Raw genomic sequence first — 27,449 nt, 5'->3', positions numbered from 1 at the left:
AAGGGCCAGTTACACAAGCAGTAATCTAAGAATATTGACCGTGTCTGAAGAATGGTTCAGCATGGGGTCCGAGTAGTCCTCTCTAACTGCACATGCACCCATTCACTCTGCTGCTCTCTAGGGTATCGGTTTTCACCTTGTTTGAAAATATTTTCCCAACACAATAGGGAATTTGTAAACTTGTAATACAAGAAGACAGATATTCTGTTACATTAAAAGTATTTCTCTCTCCAGACTATGATTGGCAGTGGATTGTTTTGGATGGCCCAGTGGATACGTTTTGGGTAGAAAATCTAAACACCATGCTGGATGATACTAGAATGTTGTGTCTGGCAAACAGTGAGCGAATAGCCTTAACTGACAAAATACGAGTGGTCTTTGAGACAGACAGTCTCTCTCAGGCCAGTCCTGCAACTGTCAGCCGGTGTGGAATGGTCTACATGGTAAGTTTCCGAAAACAAACATCTTAAGGAAAACCTCTTGTTTAGGGTAATAACTAGTCATTACCTACAGTGTTTCTGATGGTTGTTTTATGGTTACCTCTGGATCCGGCAGGGTGCTGTATGCCCTACTGTCTCCTCACCCAGGGGTGAAAGGAATATAGTCACTCCTGTTGAAATGAGGATGACCCGGTAATTGGAATGGCAATATGTTCCCCAGCTGTGAGTGGTGCTTTCGACAGTCAGGACAGGCACTGGTGGCTCATCTTTCCCACAGAGGAAGGACTGCCCTGACACCTCTCCACACCTGCTCTGTGACCCTTAGGACCTGTGACATACATTTGCCAAGACAGCGGTGAGGGATGGAAGACACACAAAGATTGTCTTCTCTCCATGAAATTTTCATTGCTGGCTCAGCAGCTCCCCTCACCACCTACATGTAACCTCCCCACCCAGCCCTCCACACAGTCCCCAGACTGTGTGTTGTCTTGTAAGACCACAGTCAAAATCACAAGTCGTTTCAGAGACCATCGCTCTTCAGCCTGTTTTGATCAGCTGCCCTCTGATGACTGCCGATGCTGGGCTGTTTTGCTGGGAGCAAAGTAAAGAGACCGTAAGAAAGACGAATACCATGGTTTTCTTTATTTATGTAACATTACCTTGTGCTTTATATCATTAGGATCCTGTGGATCTGGGATGGGAGCCCTATATTAAATCATGGCTTCTGAAAACTTCTAAACTAATAAGTCAAACAGGAGTGAGCTATCTTGAATTCTTGATTAAAAATAGCATCACAGATGGACTACAGTTTATAAAGAAGCATCAGAAATGTCAGCCGTTTCCCGTACAGGACATAGCAATTGTTACAACTCTTTGTAGAATTCTTGATGCATTCTTTGAATTCATGAGTGAAAATGGAGGCTTTGGAAAACGTGAGTCCCCCCCCCCACTTCTGAGTCATATCAATAGTCTTGTGTTTCACTTAATGCCAATTATGTATCACCTTCTATTAAATCTTAGAAGAGAAAATAGAAAAAGAAGACCAGGAATTTGTAGTCTATTTGAACCAGTAGCAGACATGCACATGGAAGAAACTAAAAATCATTAATAAAGGGGCATATCCGTGAAGTAAATTAATATCATACATGTGTTGATGGGTCACAAGAAAAACAAGGATAAGGAATTCTAAAAGGGTCTTTCTTAGGGAAAATGCTTTTGCTATGTTTTAAGGATTCTTAGAGATGGAAAAAATGGAGGGAAATGTATCCAGAATCCTAGGCAAAAGCTGTAATCATGCACAGATGTAAACCTGGAAAGTAGTAAAATGTGTTAGGTGAGAGCAAAAGATTCAGAAAACCGTGTAGCATTGTTGCCAACACATGGTCTGGGGAATCAGAATCCTCCCTTCAATCACTGGCTCTGTCTGTTTCCTGGTGAGAGGGCTCATTAGCACAGGCTCCCAGCTCTGTCTCCAAAACCCAGCTTTGGATCCACCAAACTAACAGAAGTGGTAAGAAACCCCTGGGGTGACAAGAGGATAAGGTCCCAAATTGGGGAACATGGCAGTTCTGAGTGGAAGAGAGCCGGATGCAATGAATGAGTGGACATTTAGGGTTGGCATCTCCCCTTCTCATGGCTCTGAAGGGACCATCGTCCCTGCCTTTGCCAGTCAGTACATCCCAGCCTAGCCAGAGGCAGCAACAAAATACTATGTTGGCAGCAAACCCTGACCAGGTTAAAGGATGGGTACATGCATATTTCTTCCCACTGCCACCTCTCTGCACGTCTTAAAATCCAGGTGATTAAGAGAAAGAGACATCTGCATTTGAAAGAGAGCAGTGTCTGCCTGGGTCAAGTTTCCTGCCTTGAAGAATGTCCCCTCCATCACCAGACACACAATTCCAGGTGCACCAGGACCATTAGCCAGGGAGACGGGGGACTAGAAACACAGCCAGAAGCGGGTCGAAGAAAGAACACAATAAACGGGTTGAATGCTGACTTGGTCGGTGAAACGACTCCTTCCACTTGACATCACTCTCTCCAGGTCCGTGCATGTGACCGCAAATGGCACAATCTCCTTTCTTCTTGCCGAGTGATACTCTGCTCTGTATGTTCCCCAACATCTTTTCGTCCCTTCATCTGTGGTAGACATTTGGGCTGCTTCCGAATCTTGGCTGTTGGAAATGTTGGTACAGTTTTTGAATTCGTGTTTTTATTTTCTTGGGGTAAATACCCAGTGGTGGAATTAGTCTTTTATTTTCCTGCTTTTGAACTTTATTACAGGAAAATCTCAGGATTGCATACATTTAGGGCCTATACTTGCACATGGCCCATACCTGAGGTTCTGTTTTCTAGCTTTATTTTCTAGCTTTATTTTCAGTCTGAAATCTAGGCAGAAAGGCATTTCCTTGTAGCTTCCCTGACAGCCTGACTTTTCCTAGTCCCCTTTTCATTGAGAAGCTCTTTCAGGGCCCAGGTCTATTCCAGAATCTAATCTGCTGCCTTCCTTCTCTTGCACAAAGTCCACTCTCCTGGACCGTCATAAAAACCTGGTTCTGCCAGCAGCCCGGACTGAGTGTCACACCCCCAGGGGCACTGTGGGTGGTGTGTGCGCATTCATTTACTATCCTGTCTGACTTTCTTCTTTGTTTCTGATCTTGAAGGAGCGCCCCTCCCTCTTTTTATAGCTCAGTTGTGGTGAGCTCTTGTTACTATAGTTTTTTTTTTTCCATACTTCTGTTTTTGGGGTGGTAGGTCGTAGTCTATATCTGGCTGATTTGCTGTATTAGTGACATGTCGGTAAGTTGGAAAACCTGTTTGGAATGATAATTTTGAAGTGAAATATAAGTTTTCCCAAGTGATCCTTAAAAAAGGAAAAATCTGAATATGACAGTAATTGAAAGTTGAATTTTTTAACATTTATTTATTTTTGAGACAGAGGTGGGGGGAGGCACAGAATCTGAAGCAGGCTCCAGGCTCTGAGCTGTCAACACAGAGCCCAGTGCAGGGCTCAGACTCACCAATGGTGAGATTATGACCTGAGTGGAAGTCCGTCACTTAACTGACCAAGCCACCCAGGTGCCCCAAAAGTTGAATTTTTAAAAGCCTCCTCTTACCCTCTCCAAAAACCTGAGCCACGCTTATTAAATTTTGTTGGTAGATTTCACCAACCATTCACAGAACAAATTATCCTTATAAAATCTGTTCCAAAGAATAGAAAAAGAAGGAAAGGCACACAGCTTGTCTTATGAAGTTAGTACGCAGCTGCTCCCCAAACCAGACAAGATAATGCAGAATGGACAGTTGTAGACCAATTCCATGTATAAATGTGGAGGCTGAAATTCTAAATAAAATATTAGAAGACTGGATCCGGTGGATTAGAGATACACCATGACTACATGACTTTGCCTCCAGCATATAAGAATGATTTAATGTTAGAATTATCTGTTTGAATAATTTGCCAGATAAGCCTATCAAAAGAAAGAAACTATGTCTTTATTTCAACAAATGGGAAATGTATTTAAATAACAAATAGTACAATTTATATGTTGAAAGACACTTGTTCGGGCACCTGGGTGGCTCAGTTAATGGACTTCTGCTCAGGTCTTGATCTCCTGGTTTGTGGGTTTGGGCCGCATCGGGCTCTGTGCTGACAGCTCAGAGCCTGGAGCCTGCTTCGGATTCTGTGTCTCCCTCTCTTTCTGCCCCTCCTCACCCCTCTCAAAAATAAACAAACATAAAATAATAATAAAAATGATTTGGCAATCTGAAAAAGATAACTTTCTTAACTCTTGACTTTTTCTATTAAAAACCTACAGTAAGCATTTTCATTAGTAATCATTAGATGCATTCCTATTGATTCAGAACCTTGGGAGTTGTTTGGATGAAATCTGAAACCGTCACCCATACCCAGAGAGTGAGGAGAGACCAAAGAAAGAGGCTAACCCAGGTTGGGAGCTGGCAGGTTTTTCTTTTTTGTAATTGAAGCAGAGTCAACAGACAGCATTGTTAGTTTCAGTGCTCCAATGATGCAGTATAGCGACGCAACATTTCCCTATATCACTCAGCACAACAGGTGTTCTCCTCATCCCCTTCACCTGTGTCCCCCAGCCCCCACCAGCTTCCCTCTGAAACCACCACTTTGTTCTCTGTTTTTAAGGCTCTGGGGTTTTGTCTGCTTTTCTTTGTTCATTTGTTTTATTTCTTAAATTCCACATGTGAGTGAAATCATATGGTATTTGTCTTTCTGATTTATTTTGCTTAGCATTATGCTCCCTGGCTCTGTCCACATGATTGCAAATGGCAAGATTTCATTCTTTTTATGGCTGAGTAATGTTCCAGTGTGCATATACATATCGCTTTTATCCAGTCAAAAGTCACTGGACACTTGGGTCATCTCCATAATTTCCATAATTTGGCTATTGTAGATAGCACTGCTATAAACATAAGGGTGTATATACCCCTTTGAATTAGTATTTTTGTATCCTTTGGGGAAATACCTAGTATTGCAATTGTTGGGTCATAGAGTAGCTCTATTTTTAACTTTCTGAGGAACCTCCACACTGCTTTCCGCAGAGGCTGCACCAGTGTGCGTCCCCACCAGCAGTGCCCAAGGGTCCCCTTTGTCTGCATCCTCGCCAACACCTGTTGTTTCCTCAGTTGTTAATTCTAGCCATTCTGACAGGTGTGAGGTGGTATCTCATTGTGGTTTTGGTTTTATTTCCCTGATGATGAGTGATGTTGAGCATCTTTCCATGTGTGTTTTGGCCATCTGGATGTTGTCTTTGGGGAAAATGTCTATGTGTTCTGCCAAGTTTTAATTGAATTATTTGATTTTTGGGTGTTGAGTTAGATCAGTTTTTTTAATATATTTTGGATACTAACCCTTTATTTGCAAATGTTTTCTCCAATTTTGCAGGTCACCTTTTAGTTTTGCTGATTGCTTCCTTCTCTGTGGAGGTTTTTATCTTGATAAATTCCCAATGGCATATTTTTGCTTTTGTTTCCCTGGCCTTAGGAGACCTATCTAGAAATAAGGTGCTACAGCTCATGTCAAAAAGGTTGCTGTCTGTGTTTTCCTCTAGGATGTTTATGGTTTCATGTCTCACATTTATGTCTTTCATCTGTTTTGAGTTTATATTTCTGTTTGGTGTGGGAAACTGGTCTAGTTCCAGTCTCCTGCATATGTTGCTGTCCAGTTCTCACAACACCATTTGTTGAAGAGACACTCTTTTCCCCCATTGGATATTCTTTCTTGCTTTGTCAAAGATTAACTGACCATATAGTTGTGGATTCATTTCTGGGCTTTCTGTTCTGTTCCATTGATTTATGGATGGACACTTGGGTTGTTTCCATATCTTGGCTATTATAAATAATGCTGCAAGAAACATAAGGATGCTATATCTTTTTGAAGTAGTGTTTTCGGTTTTCTTTAGGTAAATACGCAGGAGTGGACTTCTATTTTCAATTTTTGGAAGAACCTCCGTACTGTTTTCTACAGTGGCTGCACCAGTCTGCATCCACAGCTGTCCAGGACAGACGTCATCTGTCCGTTCCCTTGCCTATAAAAACTGCCTGCTTCTGCTGCCACAGGGTTAATAAGCAAGAGAACTTAGAGATGAAGTTTTTCTTGGGAACCATAAGATGAGTAGCTCTCCACACCTGCTTTCCAGAATTTTAAAAGTTTATGTAGAGGCCTTAATGAAGGTTGGTAATGTACATGGTCCAGGTGGTGTCAAGAACACATTGCTGTCTCAAGGCCGCATCCTTGAAATGGCTCCATGTGGAGGAAGGGGGCAGAGCAGACATTCCCAGGACAAGGGATGGGGAAGGAACCTCTCATTACCTCCATCCGCCTTGGAGGTCACCAGCGGCCATGTCTTCTCGATGATCTTCTTCACCATTTTATCTCCTGTAACTGGTTTTTACCATCTTATTTGCCCCCTCTTACACCCTGTGCCCTGATGGGTCAGCAGGGGGTTTCACTAGCATGGAGATGCCCCGTATGGTGGTTATCTGGCTGCGCTTGGCTGGAGACCATGGAACAGTACAGGCATGTGCAAGAGAAAACAGATTAAGATAATGATACCCAAAATAAGCAACAATATTTGTTTCCTTTCAGAACCCCATGATCCAAACCAGTGATTTACTAAGTCCCCTAGGTCAGGGCTGGGATCATCTAGCACCTTCACTTGTGTGTTCATGTGATTTAATAAAGATCATACATTAACAGACCAGATGTGAACACATAGCATTTTGCTTATATAATAACACAGGTGCCTTCTTGTTAGTTATAATGCCCGAGGCCATCTTATTTTGTAAGACAGCTTTTCTCAGTAGAGATGTTTTCATGTTCAGTAAAGATAGGCTTTGTTGGCTGTCATTTAAGCCTTGCCGAGTGGATTTGGTGAGGGCTTCCGTGTGTGCTGTGGTGTCTGCCAGACCTGTGGAGGGAACAGAGATGGCAGCCATGTGAAAACAAGATGTTCCCTCCTGGCCTTGAGAAGGAAACCGGCAGCTTCAGGAACTTGACTTCGTTGTGCATACCATACCTGTTGGCCAGGGGAGGGAACCCCTCTGTTTCAGTGGGACGACTCATTGTGAATTCTAGGAGATCACATCTTCCCAGGCGTGATGGGGCTTGGTGTTCATGAAGGGGCTTGGTTGATCCCCGGTGGGAGTTGAGGCAATGGATGTTCCCTGTGATTTTTATGTCTTTATGCTGTGGGGTGTTTGGGCGGGGGTCCCCAGTCTGGCCTCTGGAGCCGTGGACTCTCACTGTTCAAATGTCTTGAAGCCTAGGATAGTACTTCAGTCTACCTGGCCAAGGAGATTGTACCCATTAGTAATTAAGTCTGCTGCTTTAAACGTTTTTCAGTTAACCGTTTTGCTTGAAGATGATACTGGAAAGTGCATCCTCCATTATTGTGGTGTTCTTTTGCCTGGTCTGACCTTTTGCCCTCCATGGCCTTTAAAATGTGGCCCTCAGTCACTGTCAGTTCAACAAGGACATTGGTACATGGTGCTAACGTCTTTAATCTACTCCCGACTGTAGCCTGGTTCGCATGGCAACAGAGGAAAGCTTGGGTTAGGCCAGCCGTGGTCCAGATAAAACAGGACGTATTTAGAACCCTCATTCAGCGGGGAGGGCCTCAATCAATTTGTTAATTCTTCGTACCAAAGCTTCTTTTTCTTTAGGCCAGCTACATAGAGATCTTTTATAAATTATTTTTGATAATATTATCTGCAGGTAGAAGCTGTAATTTATACAGAGCACATATCCAGGCACATGCATCAACATACAGACATTCACAGAGATCCTATAGCTTTAAATAATAAGATTTACTGCGGCTCAGATCATGATCTCACAGTTTGTGGGTTTGAGCCCCCACGTTGGGCTCTGTGCTGACAGCTCAGAGCCTGGAGCCTGCTTCAGATTCTGTGACTCCTCTCTCTCTGCCTCAAGCTCTGTCTCTCTCTGTCTTGAAAATAAATAACATTAAAAAAAGTTATCCAGAAATTTGGTAAAACCATATAAAACCCACTAGTTTATGAATAACGGTTGAGTTCAAGTTGTGTTTGGGGCAGGATGGAACAAGTTAAAGTTTCCCAATCGAATGGCTGGAGCTCTTTACTTATATTTGCAGAGAAGACTTCAGATGTCGATTTGCCCTTGATGAGTTTCCCCCCGGAGGCTGGGGCCTGGATTTGGGGGAGAAGCTTTACCGCCATATGATTCACACCTTTCTGTTCTTGTCTCCGGGGCGCAGGGGTGCACATGTTAAAGACATCATCAGATTTACACATTCAAGGGACAGAAAATATAAACTTTCCCTCTAGGACCTTTGGAGTGTATTTCTGTAGTATCAGATGTCTAGGGTAATCACTATTTAAAATTTGTCTTTGGATTCGGGCTCAGATGACATGGAGCGCCTCATCTGTCCCATTGTCAATCAGCAGAACGTCCTCCCCTTTGCTGTCCTCGCTTTGTCTGTGATTTTGCCTCTGCGATTCCCCATCAGGATTCATCCCAGGGCCCAGACCCTGACCTGCAGTGCTTGGGCCCTTCTTGGCCCGTGAAACCTGCAGATGGAAGCATCAGCAGCCCCGCTCTCCCATGGGCCCCAGAGCCGCAGAGGGGTGGCAGGTGCACATCCTGTTCTTACCCAGGTTCTTCTCTCATCCTAACCTGAGCTCCAGACCCCACTCGGGCATTAGTGGCTAGCCCCACGCAGCCACCACTGGTGCCCTCTGTGCCGCAGTGTGGCCTCAGCCCTGTGGCGGCAGACACACATTTGACATAGGGGCCGACCCTCCCTGTGCAGAGGTTCACAGCTGGCCTGAGACTTCCCCTTGCAGATGCCTTGTTCCCAAGTCAAGCTTCTTGGGCCCCCTGCCTGGCCCACCGTTTGTAGGTTTGCAACGTCGAGAGTTTCCTGGGTGGAGTTCAAATTGGCCCCCATACATGGAGGCAGGGAGGCCCCAGAGGCCTGTGTCACTCAGCAAGGGGACGTGTATACAAGGCTCATCTTGAAGGACGGCACGATGAGCAGATCCCCACACCTGCACACAAGAATCTTAAGTTTATACAGACGCCTGAGTGGGAATCAGTCCCCTTTTCCTTCAGGGTGTTCTGGACAATGCGTTGCTCTCTCGAGACTGCATTCCTGGAAGGGCTCCTGGCGCTGGGACAGTGGGCAGCACGTGCACTCCAACAGCAGGACAGGGATCACAAACGTCCAGTTGCCTGGGTCCAGCTGTAGCGCAGCTGCAGTCACGCGCTCTCGCTGGCCTCCTCCATCAGTTCCTGTTAATGCTGTGTTTACTCCTGTTACCGTTCAACATGGGCTTGGGGGCGCTAGTCAATGCAGCAATCATTGGTGGGGGGGGAAGAGGTTTCTAAGAAATGAAAAGGAAGAGGGATGCTCAGGCGGCTCAGTCCATTAAGCATCTGACTCTTGACTTTTATTTTTAGCTTAAATTATCAACAGTGTAAAAAGAAAACCTCAAATTGGGAGAAATTATTTTCAAATTACATATCTGATAATGAATTAATATCCAGAATATATAAAGAATTCCTGCAACTTAACAAAAAAACAAACAACCTGATATACTTTTTTAAGTTTATTTACTTATTTTGAGAGAGAGAGAGAATGTGGGGAAGGGCAGACAGAGGGATGTAGAGGATCTGAAGCAGGCTCTGCATTGATAGCAGTGAGCCCAATGTGGGGCTCAAACTCATGAACCAGGAGATCATGACCTGAGCTGAAGTCAGACACTTAACCAACTGAGCCACTGAGTGCCTCCAAACAACGTACTTTAAAAGTGGATGAAGGACCTGAATAGACATTTCTCCAAAGGAAATATGCAAATGGCCAACAAGCAAATGAAAAATGCCCAACATCACTAATTATGAAAGAAATGCAAAAGCTAAATGCAGTAAGTCAAAACCACGGTGAGGTACCACTTCACAGCCATTAGGGTGGTTGTTAGAAAATTTTTTAAAAATCAGAAAATAACAGACTTGGGCATGGATGTGGAGAAATTGGAACTCTTGCACTCTGTTGGTGACAAGGTAGAATGAGGCAGCCACCGTGGAGAACGATATGGATGTTCCTAAACAGATAGGGCATAAATTATCACTTGACCCATCAATTCCACTTCTGAGTCTATACATAAAAGACCCAAAGCGAGGACTTAAACAGATATTTGCAAGCTCATGTTCACAAGAGCACGATTCACAAGAGCTGAAAGGTGGAAACCATGCAACGGTCCCTTGACAGAAGAATGCATATAATTCAGCCATAAAAAGGAATTCTGACTCATGCTATGACGTGGATGAGCCCGGAGGACAGAATACTCAGTAGAATAAGCAAGTCACAAGAGGATAAAATTATATGAATCCACTTGTATGAGATACCTAGAAAAGGCAGATTCATAAGAACAGGAAGTACAGTAGCGATTACCAGAGTCTGGGGGAAAAGGGAATGGGGAGTTACTGTGTAAAGGGTGTAGGGTTTCAGTGCGAGATGATGGAAAATTCTAGAGATGGCTGGTGGAGATGGTTGTGCAAAGCTGTGAACCATACATAATGCCACTGAATTGCACCTTGAGTGGTTACAGTGGTTAATTCGATGGCAAATGTTTCACCTAATAAAGAGAGTATTTTTGCTTATTCCTCCACATTTTTCAGGACTTGATATAAACCCTCAAATATGCCCTGGCATTCCTGCCATCATAGACCTAACAATACATGCATATATGGAGGACTCTTCCTCAACATCTTCAGCTAAGCCGTCAACAACTGAGACAGGATAGAGGGGAGGCAGGGGTGGAAGTTATCTGGGTCCAGGGGATCTTTTCACAGCTACTAAAATTCCCAGTCAATAAAATTCTTAAGAAAATGTTTAACCTTACAGATCATGAAAGGAACATTTCTTTGAAAATAGCATAAAATTTTCAAATAAGAGATTTTTGAATGGAGAAAACACATCAATAGCTAAATGTATTCACCTATAAACTCTCACAGAAGCTATCTGAGGTATAAACTGATTCAGCCTTTGTTGGTGAGCCATCTGGCAGTATACGTTTCAAAACATTAATGGGGTGCTTGGGCGGCTCAGTCAAACATTCAACTTCGGCTCAGGTCATGATCCCATGGTTTGAAAGTTTGAGCCCTGCACTGGGCTTTGTGCTGACAGCTCAGAGCCTGGAGCCTGCTTCCAATTCTGTGTCTCCCTCCCTCTCTGCCCCTCCCCTGCTCACTCTCTGCCTCTCTCTCTCTCTCTCTCTCTCTCTTACACACACAAAAGTAAATAAATATTTAAAAAAAATTTTAAATATCAGTATACTCTGCCATAGAATCTCTTATTCTAGGAATTAATTATAAAGAATAATAACCGAAGTATATAGATTTATCACAAGGAGCTTTATTTATAGCAGAATTCTTTATAATCATAAAACAGCAAGAATCTGAATTCCATCAGGAGAGTGACTTCCTGGACTATGGTGTGACAGTGTCAGTTTCAGTGGAAAGACAAGAAGGCAGACTTAAAATTCAGGATGAGAAGCCAACCCTCTTTTTAACTTTTGAAGTTAAATGTTAAGTTATTGTATTTAAATACCATAGCGACATTATTTTAAATCCCATAGTGACCTGCATTAACATTTAATCATCATTACCTGTGTGTGGTAGAATTATAGAATGATAGGTTCTACAAGAAGCCTGTATTATGTTTTTATAAAGAAAACAAACATCAGGAAAGAGAAAGTAAGGTAAAGGGAGGAACGAATAATTGCTCACTCTTTGTGCTCCTGCTTGGCGTGTGTGACGTGGACAAGACACGTGGGTGCCAAAGATGCACCTGTTTGATGTTTGTTTCAACAAACTTAAATCTATTGTCTGAAAGCACACAGCCTTCTGTAATCCCTCTCTTCATCGGGACCCATCTATCTATTTAGTCTGTCACATGCACTGTATTTGGAGGTAGCTACCTCAATGTTCTAAAGCTTTCGTATGAGAACAATCGAACTTACAGAAGAGTTGCTAGAAGAGAATGAAGCAAGAAGTATGTAGATTTACGCTTCACATAAGTCTGAAGCATTTCAGAAAGTGGCAGGTGCATTCTCTGCTCCTTATTTCTTTGAATGGTTGCTGCCACCTTGGTCTGATAAAGTAGCTGTACGTGATAAGAAAAATGTTCTGTGACAGTCCAGAAACAAAACCATGTTGAGTGTTAAACCTCGCTAATGAACCCGGTAAATTTTGGGTCTGTTTTTCACTGTGGAAAAATAGTCTTTTCTTTTTAAGGTGATGATCTGAAGGACATTCCAACAAGGGAGAAAAATTCTCCACATTCAAAGGTTTCTGCCAAATTCAAGAACACAGAAGAAAGGTCAGTTATTCATTCGACAGACATGGTTAAGTACCTTCTGAGTGCCAGATGCTCAAATAAGCACAGAATTAGTTATCAATGAACAGCACCTTTGAGACTTCATAACATCAAATCAACTTACATGTATTTTATTCAGAGTCCTTTTATGTCTAATGCAAGAGCAGCAGATTTGATGCTAAGTTAACTGAATAACATGAACATGTTTACGCAGACTCTCTACCTGTTTGAGAAAGGAATGCACCTGACATGAACTTATCTCACAAATCTGCCATTTATGAGCCAAGAAATGTTGAACCAGTTATTAAATGTTTTTTAAGCTTTGCTTTTCTCTCTTATAAGACTGGAACTGATCATGTGACACGCTAGGTGTTTAGAACAGTACCTGGTATGTAGTAGATGTTTGGTAGATTACATCTGGAAATTATTAGCTCTATAATTCTGCCATGTCACAAACCAGATAGGAGAGTCACTGTCAAGGCCCTGACATTTATTATGAGGCCCTGAGACATTCATGTCCCCTTCTCTTTTAAATGACAGAGCATTTCAGTATGGTTCCTCCAGTCCATTCTCAACATGGCAGCTACACAGTATTTTTTATTTTTATTCGATGGTGAATAGCCATAAAAGGATATTTGTAAAATATGTGCCAGATGTGAACAACGATGTATGAACATCCCTGTACACAAACCTTCGGACTTATCTTCGAAGGCCTCCGCCTGCCCGTCTCCGCTTCACACCATCCCATTGTCCCACAAGACTACTGGTTTTGTGCTTATCACTTGATTGCCACACAATGTGTTTTTCAACTTGGTATGTTTTAAAATTTGGATCACTATGTTCTTGTATTCTTACATTTCTCCTGTCAGTCTTACATTCCTGATTAATTCACTGTGCACGGAGGGGTTCTTCATTCATTTCCACTGCTGTCTGCTAGTCTGTCGTATAAGTACGTCACACTTATTTATCCACTGAATGACATAGAGGTTGTTTCCAGTTTTTTGTGCTTACAGGTTCTGCTGTGATTAACATGCTTGTTACATGTCTCCTAGGATTTGTACGCAAACGTTCAATTTTTTAAAAACCATATGCTAGAAAAAGAGCAAAATAAATGAGAATTGTTTTAGGGGCATGTAATGACTTCCCCAGACACTCAGAATGGAAGGAAGGAAGTCTGGCTGAGTGTGAAAGCCCCTGCCCCTCGGCAGGCAGGCCCCCTCGACTCTCCCACTGACTACCTGTGCACCAGTGACACTGGCTTTTTTTTTTTTAGTTCCTCAAACTGGCCATGACCCCTTGACCTCATGGTCTGTGACACACATATCAATCACTTCTGCTCAAAATGCTCGTCCTCCTCCATTTTGCCGTATGTCACTTTTCATGCCAGTCTCACGGTTGCTTGTCCCCGGAGGCTCTCCCTGCTCCCCACAGGCTGCGGTAGGGCCTCTCCGACTTTCCCTCACGACACCACAACTCTTCCTTTCCTACACTCGCCACAGCCTAGTGTTCACGCCCTCATTCTGGAAAGAAGGGGTCATGTTTGTTTTGTCTGAAGTAGCTGATACACAGTAGGAATTCAGTAAATATTTGCTAAATGAACTGTTACACAGGACTGGAAAACTTAAATGCCATTGTGCATGTGCACTGCAGAGTAATGTTTGCCAGTACATTTCAGTTCAGTGATATATTTTTCAGATTTTCACAATTTGTAAATAATTTTATGATAATGCTATATCCTGAACTATTTTATATGCCTTGACATCAGGCCCAAACCCCTGATTCAGCCCCCATGAACTTCAGCCTTGTTGCTGCAGAATTTCAGGGTCCACGGACCAGGGTGACTCTGTGAGCCCAGACTGGGCCAGACTCTCCTCGCACTCACACCACCTGTCGTTAGCCAGCTTGGACTAAATCAGCCCCTAGGACTTGGTTGAGAGGAGACAGTGTGAGTGTCTACTTGCTTTTGTGTTTCTACATAAAGTGGAAAAATACCAGATCCCCTCCCAAAAGATAGGTAAACTCTCAACTAATAACTTGACCTAATATAAAAGTGTACTAAAATAAATATGTACTAAATCAGTGGGATAAAGATTGACTACAAATCTCTGACACTACTGGTACTTTAAAAATAGTAACCATATTGGGACACCTGGGTGACTCAGTTGGTTAAGTGTCCAACTTCAGCTCAGGCCATGATCTCATGGTTCATGAATTCGAGCCCCATGTCAGGCTCTATGCTGACAGCTCAGAGCCTGGAGCCTGCTTCAGATTCTATGCCTCCCTCTCTGCTCCACCTCTGCTCATGCTCTGTGTCTCTTGCAAAAATAAATAAAGATTTAAAAAATAAGAAAAATAGTAACAGAATATAATCTACATGACTTAGCAAAGAAAATTCTACATTAACCTTAGTACGTTTATGTCAATACCTAACTATATTATAGTGTTTAATAATGAAACTTAGAAATGATCTTGAAATAAATTACTGAACTTTCTTCTAAAAATGTTAACTTTCTTCTTTATACATGCATCTACCTCAGAGCTGAAAATACATGGTATCTGGAAAGGAATCCTGATAAATTGAAAGTCATAATTCAGAAGCTCTTTGTGTTTGCATTTACTTGGGCGTTTGGAGGAGTCTTACAACAGGACCATTACCATGAAGATGACATGGTGCCGTATTCGAGCTGTGAGCCTGGCTCACCTGCCAGGGTCACCTATGGCTTTGACAACCTCGTCCATGAGCTGTTTGAAAATAACCCACGAATAGGTAAGCTCTGGGCGGTGTTTGGGGGAGACTTTCATAATTATGCTCACTTTAAAATGTTAGTTTGAAATTCTTCATGGTTGGGCTCATATTAAAATGCCCATCTTTGCAAATGTGAGGTGAAAGGCAAAAGGTTATTAAGTGCACTCCAGTCCACTCTGGTTCCCATCTTCCCATGAAAGGAGGCTGAAGGAAATTAGATTCCACACAGCTTCCCGTTTCTGAAGCAGCTATAACATGTAAGGCAGAAGAACAGAGGTAAAGCCTCGAACCTGTGACCTCAGCCCACCTGAGCCCATTGGCTGAACAGCTGGGTCTGTATCCTACACAGAACCAAACAGAAGTGATGGCGCTGGAGAGCACACTGAATGAAACAGAACATAACCAGCTTGAACCAAGCAGAAGAAAGAACCTCCAAGACAGAAAACAGGTCATTTGAAATTATCCACTCACAGGAGAACAAAGAGAAAAGAATGAAGAAAGCCTATGAAAATGGGATATCATGAATTTTCAACACTCTACACATTACTGTGGTCCCAGAAGGAAAAGAGCAGGAGAGAGAGGCAAAGGCTCAAAAAATAACAGCTGAGAACTGACTGAATCTGGGGAGAGATTTACTTATCTGTTACATGGAATTCAGAGATTCCTCCATTAATTTCTTTTTTTTAATAATAGTTTATTGTCAAATTGGTTTCCATATAACACCCAGTGCTTCTTCCCACAAGTGCCCCCCTCCATGACCATCACCCCCTTCCCCCCACCCCTCCCCCTTCAGTCCATGGTTCGTTTTCAGTATTCAATAGTCTCTCATGATTTATGTCCCCTTCCTCTCCCCATGGTCCTCCCTTAGGTTTCTCCTGTTCTCCTGTTAGACCTATGAGTGCAAACATACGGTATCTGTCCTTCTCTCTACTACACTCAGCATGGCACCCTCAAGGTCCATCCACTTTGCTACAAATGGGCAGATTTCATTCTTTCTCATTGCCATGTAGTACTCCATTGTATATATACCACATCTTCTTGATCCACTCATCAGGTGATGGACATTTAGGCTCTTTCCATGATTTGGCTATTGTAGAAAGTGCTGCTATGAACATTGGGGTACATATGCCCCTATGCATCAGCACTTCTGTATCCCTTGGGTAAATCCCTAGCCGTGCTATTGCTGGGTCATAGGGGAGTTCTATTGATAGATTTTGAGGAACTTCCACACTGTTTTCCAGAGCGGCTGCACCAGTTTACATTCCCACAAACAGTGTAGGAGGGTGCCCATCTCTCCACACCCTCGCCAGCATCTATAGTCTCTTGCTTTGTTCATTTTAGCCACTCTGACTGGCGTGAGGTGGTATCTCAGTGTGGTTTTGATTTCTGTTTCCCTGATGATGAGTGACACTGAGCATCATTTCATGTGCCTGTTGGCCATCTGGATGTCCTCTTTGGAGAAGTGTCTGTTCAGATCTTCTGCCCATTTCTTCACTGGATTATTCGTTTTTCGTGTATGGAGTTTAGTGAGCTCCTTGTATATTTTGGATACTAGCCCCTTATCTGATATGCCATTTGCCACTATCTTTTCCCATTCTGTCGGTTGCCTGTTAGTTTTTTTGATTGTTTCATTTGCAGTGCAGAAGCTTTTTATCTTGATGAGGTCCCAAGAGTTCATTTTTATTCTTGATTCCCTTGCCTTTGGGGATGTGTCAAGGAGGAAGTTGCTGCAATTGAGATCAAGGAGGCTGCTTCCTGCATTCTCCTCTAGGGTTTTGATGGTGTCCTGTCTTACATTCAGATCCTTTATCCATTTTGAGTTTATTTTTGTGAATAGTGTAAGAAAGTGGTCTAATTTCATTCTTCTACATGTTGCTGTCCCACTCTCCCAACACCACCTGTTGAAGAGGCAGTCTTTTTTCCATTGAATACTCTTTCCTGCTTTGTCAAAGATTAATTGGCCATACACTTGTGGATCCAGTTCTGGGTTCTCTATTCTATTCCATTGGTCTATGTGTCTGTTTTTGTGCCAATACCATACTGTCTTGATGATGACAGCTTTGTAGTAGAGGCTAAAGTCTGGAATTGTGAAGCCTCCTGTTTTGGTTTTCTTCTTGAATATTACTTTGGATGTTCAGGGTTTTTTGTGATTCCATATGAATTTTAATCCAAAAATCTTCTCAGACACCTTATAATAAACTGTCTGAAGAAAGAGAATTTGAAAACAGGCAAGGGAAAAAACTGCCCACCTACAAGGAACACCATAAGGCTCAGCAAATTTCTCAGCATAAACCCTGCACACCTGGAAGGAGTAGGAGGATAAATTCAATGTGCTGAAAGATAAAACTGCCAACCCAAGGGTACTTCACCCCACAAAGTTGTCCTTCAGAAATGAAGGAGGGATGAAGACTCTCCCAAACAAACAAAAGCTGGGGAGTTCATCACCACTAGCCCTGCCTTACAAAAAATGCTAAAAGGAGCTTTTCCAACTGAAATGAGGAAGGAGGTCAATTAGTAACGGGAGAATACATGAAATTGTAAAACACAATGGTAAAGGTAAGTATATAGTCACATGCTCTAATACTGTAACATGGTGGTGTGTGAATCACTTAACTCTAGTGTAAAAATTAAAAGATAAAACATTAAAAATTACTATAGGTCCAATAATAAAGAGAAGTAAACTGTGACATGGAAAACAAAATGAGAGGAGGTTGCGTGTGACTGCAAGGGACTTGTTAATAGCTTAAAACGCTATTATGTCTCTAAGGTGTTTTGTGAAAATGTCACAGTGACCACAAGCCAAAAGCCAATGGTAGCTACACAAAAGATAAAGAGAAGGAAATTCAAGCACACTGCTAGGGAAAATCATCAGTTCACAAAGGAAGACAGGAAGAGAGGAAGAGGGAACAGGGAACTACCAAACAGCCAGAAAGCAGCCAGATGGCATCAGTGAGTCTTTGCTTCTCAAAATTGCTTTAAAAGTAAATGGAATTACTTCCGCAATCAAAAGACATAGAATATATAAATGGATTTTTAAAACAAGAGCCAACTGTATGCTGCCTACAAGAGAGTCACTTCTTCTGGGGGACAGGGAGGAGGGACATCAATTTTATTGGCAGACACATTTTGTTTTGTTTTTGTTTTGTTTTGAAGAGATTTACTTCTGATTCAAAGACACACGGACCCTCAAATTGCAGGGATGGGAAATGGTATTTCATGCAAAAGGAAAGCCGAAAGGGAGCAAATATAGCTATACTTGTATCAAAGTAGACTTTAAGTCAAAAAGTGTAACAAGAGACAAGGTCATTATGTGATGATAAAGCAATCAATTCATCAATAGCATACAGTAACTGTAAATATATATGCACCCAACATCAGAGTACTTAAATATATTAGGCAAATAGTACCATATCTAAAGAAATAGCAATTGATAGTAGAGGAACTTAGGGACGCCTGGGTTGTTCACTTGGTTAAGTGTCTGATTTCAGATCATGATCTCACAATTTGTGAGTTCGAGCCTCACGTCAGGCTCTGTGCTGACGACTCAGAGCCTGGAGCCTGCTTTGGATTCTGTGTCTCCCTCTGTCTCTGTCCCTCCCCTGCTTGCTCACGCTCTTGCTTTCTCTCTCTCTCAAAAAAGATCTCTTAAAAAATAAGGGAATTTAATACTCCACTTTAAACAATGGATAGGTTGTCCAGAGAGAAAATTCAATAAAGAAATACTGGAATTGAGCTATACTTTAAAAAAAAAAAATGGGCCTATCAGACATACAGAGAGAATTCAATCCAGTAGCAGCAGAATACACATTCTCCTGAAGCACACATGGAACATTCTTCTTCAGCAGCGTTCATGTTAGGTCACAAAACAAGTATTAGTAAATTAATAAGATTGACAATCATACCAGTGTCTTTTCTGACCCTGGTGGAATGAAACTAGAAATCAGTAACTTGATGAAAACGGGAAAATTAAGAATACATACAAATTAAACAACACACCTCAAAATCAATGAAAAAAATTTTGTCTTGAAAAAAACAAAAATGGAAACCGTAATTCATGGGTTCCAGTAAAAAGTTCTTACAAGGAATTTTATAGCAATAAATGCCTACGTGATGATAAGAGATCTCAAATCATCTAACTTAACTCGTCAAAGAAAAATAAAAATAAACTAAGCCTGAAGTTAGCGGAAGGAAAGAAATAACAAAGATTAGAGCAGAAATGAATTAAAAGAGACTACAAAAACCATAGAAAAGAGCAGTGAAACTAAAAGCAGGTTTTTTTGAAAAGATAAAGTAAGTTGACAAATCTTTATCTAGACTATGAAGAAAAGAGACTCAAAATCAGAAATCAAAGAGATATTGCAATGGGCACCATACAAATACAAGAGATCCTATGGCACAATTATATACCAACAAGTTGGATACCGTAAAACAAGTGGGGACGTTCCTCGGGGACCTACCAAGACTGAATCATGAAGAAACAGAAAATCTGAACAGACCAATAACAAGTAATCAGATTGAATCAGTAATCAAAAACCTCCCATCAGGGGTGTCTGGGTGCCTCTCTCCTGCACTTGCTCGCTCGCTCGCTCTCTCTCTCTCTCTCTCTCTCTCTCTCTCTTTTTGCTCTCTTTCTCTCTCAGAAAAAGACAAAACAAAACAAACAAACAAAGCAAAACCTCACATCAAACAAAAGTTCAGGACCAGAATTCACTGGTGAATTCTAAAACTGAAGAAGAATTAACACCAGTCCTTCTTTCCTAATCTCCCCAGAACTTAAAGACAAAGGTAAAATTCCAAAGTCATTTTGCAAGGCAGCATTACTCTACTTCCCAAGCCAGGTAAGGATACTACAAAAACAAACAAAAAAAACCCCTCTACAAGCCAATATTCCTAATGAGTATACATACAAAAGTCTCCCTAAAGGTTAGCAAACTAAATTCAACAGCATGTTAAAAGAATTGTAAACTAGGATTATGCAGGCTCTGGGATGCAAAGATGCTTCAACATCTGTAAATCAACAAAGATGATACATTACACTAACAAAATGAAAGATAAACATATTAATAGATGCAGAAAAGGTATTTGACAAAATCCAACATCATCTCATAATAAAAATTCTGAACAAATCTGGTACAGAATTAATATATCTAAACATTACAAAGGCCATATATAATAAGTTCACAGTTTACTTCATACTCAGTGGTTAAGATTGAAAGCTTTTCCTCTGGGGTGAGGAATAAGAAAAGGGTTCTCTCCACTCCCATCCAACATACTACTGAAAGTTCTAGCCAGAAAAATTAGGCAAGAAAAATAAATAACTGCAAAGTAGGCCTAGAGAACATATCCCAACATAATAAAGGCCTTTATGAAAACTTCACAGCCAATATCATACTCAGTGGTGAAAAACAGAGCTTTTCTTCCGAGGGTAGGAACAAGACAAGACAAGGATGTCCACTCTCACTGCTGTTATTCAACTTAGTATTGGGAGTCCTAGCCACAGCAGTCAGACAAAAAAAAAAAAAAAAGCATAAAAGGCATCCAGATTGGTAAGGAAGAAGTTAAACTCTCACTTTTTGCAGATGACATGATACTAAATACAGAAAACCATGAAGACACCACCAAAAATGTATTTAGAACCAGCAAGTGAATTCAGTAAAGTCACGGGATACAAAATCACTATCCAGAAATCTGTTGCATTTCTATACACCAATAATGAAGCAGCAGAAAGAGAAATTAAGAAGACAATCCCAGGGGCACCTGAGTGGCTCAATTGGTTGAGCATCTGGCTTTAACTCAGGTCATTATCTCACATTTGTGGGTTCGAGCCCCATGTCGGGCCCTGTGCTGACTGCTAGCTCAGAGCCTGGAGCCTGCTTAGGATTCTGTGTCTCCCTCTCTCTCTGTCCCTCTCCTATTCACTCTCTGTCTCTCAAAAATAAATACAATGAAAAAAAAAGAATCCCATTTAAAATTGCACCAAAAACAATAAAATGTCTAGGGTTAAACCTTATCAAAGAAATAAAAGACTTGTACTCTGAAAACTATAGAACACTCATGAAAGAAACTGAAGACAAAACAAAGAAATGGAAAGACATTCCATCCTCATGGGTTGGAAGAACAAATTCTGTTAAACTGTCTCAATACCCAAAGCAATCTACACATTTAATGCAATCCCTATCAAAATACCCACAGCATTTTTCACAGAACTAGAACAAACAGTCCAAGCTTCAGGAAAGTGCTACATACTAAACTCTGTGAAACAACACTCTGGAGAAAGCCCCTTTCAACTAACATCTTGTTTCAGTAAGTTAGAAATATTTGGAAACCTTTGTATGGAACCAAAAAAGATCTCCAATAGCCAAAGCAGTCTTGAAAAAGAAAAAACTGGAGGCATCACAATTCTGGACTTCAAGTTATGTTGCAAAGAGACAGGAATCAAAACAGTATGGTACTGGCACAGAAATAGACACATGGATCAGTGGAACAGAAGAGAGGGCCCAGAAAGAAACCCATAATTAAATAGTCAATTAATCTTCGACAAAGCAGGAAAGAAAATGCAGTGGGGAAAAGACAGTCTCTTCAACAAATGGCGTTGGAAAAACTGGACACCTACATGTGAAAGACTAAACCTGGGCCACTTCTGGTACCACACACAAAGTAAACTCAGATCGGATTAGGGACCTCACTGTGAGACCTGAAACCGTAAAAATCCTGCAGGAGAACACAGACAGTAACCTTTTCGATATCAGTGGTAGCAACACTTCTCCAGATATGTTTCTGGGAGGAGGGAACTAAAAACAAAATTAAACTATTAGGATTATATCAAAATAAAAAGCTTCTGCACAATGAAGGAAACAATCAACAAAACTAAAAGGCAACTTACAGAATGGGAGAAGATATTTGCAAATGACATATCTGATAAAAGGTTAGTATCCAAAATCTATAAAGAACTAATATAACTCAACACCAAAAAAAAAAAAAGCACAAAAAACAAAAACCAATTAAATTAAAAAATAGAGAAAAGACACAAACAGACATTTCTCCAAAGAAGGCATACAGATGGCCAACAGACACATGAAAAGTTGCTCAACATTACTGATCATCAGGGAAATACAAATCAAAACTACAATGAGATGTCACCTCACACTTGTCAGAATGGCTCAAACCAACAACACAAGAAACAACGGGTTTTGGTGAGGCTACGGAGACAAAGGACCCTTGGACACTGTTGGCGGGAATGAAAACTGGCGCAGCCACTGCAGAAGACGGTATAGAGGTTCCTCAAAAAGTTAAAAATAGCACTACCCTATGATCCAGTAATCACAGTACTGGGCATTTATCCAAAGAATACAAACCACTAATTCAAAAGGATGCACCCCAAGGTTTATAGCAGCATTATTTATGAGAGTCAAGAAATAGAAGCAGCCCAAGTGTCCATCAATAGATGAATGGATAAAGAAGATGTGGTGTATATATACAATGCAATATTATTCAGCCATAAAAAAGAATGAAATCTTGCCATTTGCAACAACATGGGTGGAGCTAGATTGTATTATTACTAAACAAAGTAAGCCAGTCAGAGAAAGACAAACACCATATGATTTCACTCATATGCATAATTTAAGAAACAAAACAAATGAGCAAGGGGTTGGGGGAGAGACAAATCAAAAAACAGACTCTTAACTATATAGAGAACATTCTGATGGTTACCAGAGGGGAGGTGGGTGTGGAGATTGGGGAAATAGGTGATGGCAATTAAGGAATGCACTTATCATCATACAAAAAAAATTTTTTAAAGATGAGAGAAAACAAAATATCTTTGAAAAGAGTGAAAAAAAGAAAAAAGAAGTAAAAGTCTTCCAAATTGGAAAGGAAGAAAGAAAATTATCTCTATTGGCAGATGCTGTGATTTTATATACAGAACATTCTCAAGAGTCCATTCTCAAGAGTCCACCAAAAAACTTTTGAAACTAATAAACCATTCAGTAAAGCTGCAGGATTCAAAGTCAACATACAAAAATATCACTTGTGTTTCTATGGACTAACAATGAAATAGCTGAAAAAGAATTTAAGAAAATAGTCCTCTTCACAAGTACATCAAAAAATAAAATACCCAGGAATATAACCAAAGAGATAAATGATCAGTATGCTGAGAACTACAGAACATTGGTGAAAGCAGTTAAAGAGATACAAATAAATAGAAAGATACTCTGTGCTTAGATTGAAAAATTAATGTTGTTTAAATGGCCATACTACCCAAAGCCATCTATAGATGCAGTGCAATTTCCTATCAACACTCCAGTGGCATTTTTCACAGAAGTGGATAAAATAGTCCTCAGATTCATATGGAACAAAAGACTGACTAGATAAACAGTCCTGTGGCAGAAGAAAGCTGAAGGCATCACACCCCCTTATATCAAACCGCATGACAAAGCTAGAAAAGCCAAAACAGTGTGACGTTTTGACTGGACACGGACACATAGGCCAATGGAACAGAACAGAGAGTCCAGAAATAAACCCGGGCTTGTATGGCCCACCACTTTTTGACAAAGTAAATAGAATTGGGAAAACTGGGTAATCACATGTGAACTGAAAAATGAAGTTGGACCCCCGTTTACACTGCTGACAAAAATTAACTCGAGGCGCCTGGGTGGCTTAGTCGGTTAAGCGTCCATCTTTGGCTCGGGTCATGATCTCACGGTTCATGGGTTGGAGCCCCGCATTGGGCTCTGTGCTGACAGCTCAGAGCCTGGAGCCTGCTTCGGATACTGTATCTCCCTCTCTCTGACCCTCCCCAGCTAGCGCTGTCTCTCTCTGTCTCTCAAAAATAAAAAATGTAAAAAAAAAAACCTCACTCAAAATGGATCAGAGACATAAATGTAAATATAGAACAGGAGAAAACATTTGCAAACCATATACATATGTGATAAGGGTTCATATCCAAAATATATAAGGAACGCCTACAGCTCAATAGCAAAAAATAAATAAATAAATAACCCCAAATAATCTGATTAAAAATGGCAGAGGACCTGAACAGAAGACATTTTCCCAGAGACAAATGACCAACAGGTACATGAAAAGTTGCACAGCATAACTAATCATCACAGAAATGTACATGAAACCCACAGAGGTATTACCTTATATCTGTTAGAATGACTGTTATTAAAATGGCAAATGACAACAAACATTAGTGAGAATGTAGAGAAAAGGGAACCTTGTATACTCTCAGTGAGAATGTAAACTCACACAGCCACTGTGGAAGACAATATGAAGCTGACACAAAAAATTAGAAACAGAACTACCATATGATCCAGCAATCTTATTTTGGGTATATACCCAAAGGAAATGGAATCACTGCCTCCAAGAAATAATATTACCCCCATGTTCATTGCAGGATTATTCATAATAGCCAGGACATGGAAACAACCTAAGTGTTCACTGACAGATAAATGAATAAAGAAAATGTGATATATAGAGCGAAATAAGTCAAACTGAGAAAGGCAAAAACTGTACGATTTCACTTATACGTGGGATCTCAGAAAGCCACACTCCTGGGGCCTGAGGGTGGCTGCCAGATGCCGGTGGGTGAGGGATGCCAGGAGATGTTGCTCCAAGAATACAAACTTCCAGTTACCAAATAAATAAGTTCTGCGGATATAATGTGCAGACTGACGACTGTCTATCTGAACTTCACTCGGGGGGTAGATCTTAAATGTTCTTACACATTCACAGATCATTATGTAGGTGATGAAGTTATTAACTCACCTTGCTCTGGTAACTTTTTCTCAATATATGGTATGTATCAGATCATCATATTGTGCCCTTTAATCTTCCATATCATTTGCCATTTATATCAATAAAGATGGAAAACTAAAAATTTGTAAAAATCAACAATACCAAGTGTTAGCATGACTGTATAGCAACAGGAGGCTTCATCTATTGCTGATTGTAGGATAAAAACATACAGCCACTCTGGAAAGTGGTAGGAGTTTCTTAAGATGTTCACTACATACCATATAACCCACCGTTATGCCTCTAGGTATTTATCCCAGATATAGGAAACATCAAAACTTTCACACAAATGTTTGTGGCATCATTATTCATAAATGACAAAAATTGGGAACAATTCAAGTGTTCTTTAATACATGAGTGATCAAACTGCGGTTCACCCACACAGTGGAATACTACTCAGCAGTGAAAAGGAATGAGCTACTTATTGATGAAGAGGGTTAAACAATAACAGTGAATCTTAAACGCATTGTGCAGAGTGACAGAACTCAGTTTCAGAAAGGTGCGTACTGTAAGATTCCATTTCCATGACAGTTTGGAAAAGGCAAATATAGACAAGAGGAACATCCAGGCAGTTCAGTGAGTTGAGCATCCAACGCTCCATTTTGGCTCAGGTCATGATCCTGGGGTCACAGGATAGGGCCCTGCGTCGGATTCTGCATGAACAGCGCAGAGCCTGACTGGGATTTTCTCTCTGTGTGTGTCTCTCTCTCTTTCACTTTCTGTCTCTCTCTGTCACTCTTACTCCCACTCTCTCTCTCTCCCTCTCTCAAAAATAAATAAAAATTTAAAAAATAGAGAATAGATCAGTGGTTACCAGGGATTACAACTGAATACAAAAGGGGCAGGCATGTGTGAATTTTTTAGGGTTTTAGAGATGTTCTCTATCTCCTCTGTTACAGTCATTACAAGAATACATGCATAAGGTTTAAAAAAAACTAATAGAACTGTATACTCTTCAAAAATGAATTTTCCAATTATAAGCAATTTAAAGAACTATGAAATATTAAAACTGTTATCTTCGTATGATGAAACCATGGCTAAATTCTTTTGCTTTCATTCTGTATTTTCCTGAATCTTTTAAGAAAATTTATTAATTTTATAATGGAACAGTGAATGTGATTTGCAGATAAATGGCAGACTTACCTAATGCGTTGTTTTCACCCTAACCAGTATGTGACTGTCACTTAATATCCAACACAAGGTGATAAGCAGGACTTCTGGGTAAGACTTCAAAGATCCCATCATGATTCACCTTTCTTTTTGGATATAAAAAAGATGTTTTTATATAATTAAAGATCAGAAGAAAAAAAACAATAGGCCTGTTTTATAGATTTGGATATACCCTTGGTGAATAGTTACTGTTTCTAGTTCAACAACCAGAGAAATCATATCATTAATGAAACATTCCATAAATGAACCTTTCTTACTTGGACCTGTTTGTCATTTTCAAACACAGGCATCAACCTTCCAACTGGCAACCGTTCTGTCTTTGGGTATTTTGTGGATTTACAGCAATGCGAATTCATACCATGGTCAGAATTACTGCCTAGTATTCAGGCACTCAATCAAAAAGGTAAGACAAATTCTAAGAATCATACACTAACTTTTCTAAAATGTTGGGATTACTTTACATAGGAAAGTAGGTATGTCAGCACCTGTGAAGACTGATATATTCCAAGTTTGTGCAGGTATCACGGTTTTTTTCCTTTTTTAAAAAATATGATTTATTGTCAAATTAGCTTCCGTACAATACTCAGTGCTCACCCCAACAAGTGCCCTCCCCAATGCCCATCACCCATTTTCCCCTCTCCCCCACCCACCCTCAGTTTGTTCTCTGTATTTAAAGAGCCTCTTATGGTTTGCCTCCTTCCCTCTCTCCCTCTCTGTTTGTAACTATTTTTCCCCTTCCTGTCCCTCATGGTCTTCTTTTAAGTTTCTTAAGATCCACATATGAATGAGTGAAAACATATGATCTCTGTCTTTCTCTGACGGATTTATTTCACTTAACATAATACCAGCACTCTAGTTCCATACACATTGCTACAAATGGCTAGATTTCATTCTTTCTCATTGCCAAGGAGTATTCCACTGTATATATAAACCACATCTTGATCCACTTGTCAGTTGATGGACATTTAAAAGACTCTTTTCCAAGCTAAGATGAAACCACATCATAAATCAATAAGCATTTTGCATTTTCTTTCATTATATACTTAAAGTCATGCCTACTGCACCTCTAAACATTTCATTAAATCCAGTGATACGGAAAACACTCCCAAAATAAACTTAGATTGTATTGCAGTTTCACTTAACAGTATATAAAATGCTGTGTTGTGAAAGGTATCAACTATCCATTAGATACTGAATTAATTTTTCTTAAACACTACTAACTGCTTGCTTTTCTTGAAGCTAGATCATTCTGAAAAATTCCTGTTAGACCTATGAGTGCAAACATATGGTTTCTGTCCTTCTCTGCCTGGCTTACTTCGCTCAGCATGACACCCTCAAGGTCCATCCACTTTCCTACAAATGGCCATATGTCATTCTTTCTCATTGCCATGTAGTACTCCATTGTGTATA

General features: G+C 40.7%; 1 protein-coding gene across 1 annotated transcript in view; it reads left to right on the top strand.

Annotated features, from left to right (window-relative positions):
* Positions 1-27,449, top strand: part of DNAH14 (dynein axonemal heavy chain 14) — a 296,737-nt gene that overhangs the window by 144,624 nt on the left and 124,664 nt on the right. The window contains exons 39-43 of the mRNA XM_029934922.1: positions 235-443; positions 1,120-1,372; positions 12,250-12,334; positions 14,869-15,098; positions 26,326-26,442. Of these exons, the coding sequence (XP_029790782.1) occupies positions 235-443; positions 1,120-1,372; positions 12,250-12,334; positions 14,869-15,098; positions 26,326-26,442 (894 nt within the window). The remainder of the gene's footprint in view (positions 1-234; positions 444-1,119; positions 1,373-12,249; positions 12,335-14,868; positions 15,099-26,325; positions 26,443-27,449) is intronic.

This window comes from Suricata suricatta, chromosome 3, assembly GCF_006229205.1.
Source record: "Suricata suricatta isolate VVHF042 chromosome 3, meerkat_22Aug2017_6uvM2_HiC, whole genome shotgun sequence".
Classification (NCBI taxonomy): domain Eukaryota; kingdom Metazoa; phylum Chordata; class Mammalia; order Carnivora; family Herpestidae; genus Suricata; species Suricata suricatta.
Note: the sequence above shows the minus strand (reverse complement) of the source record. Positions and strands in the feature narration are given on the sequence as shown.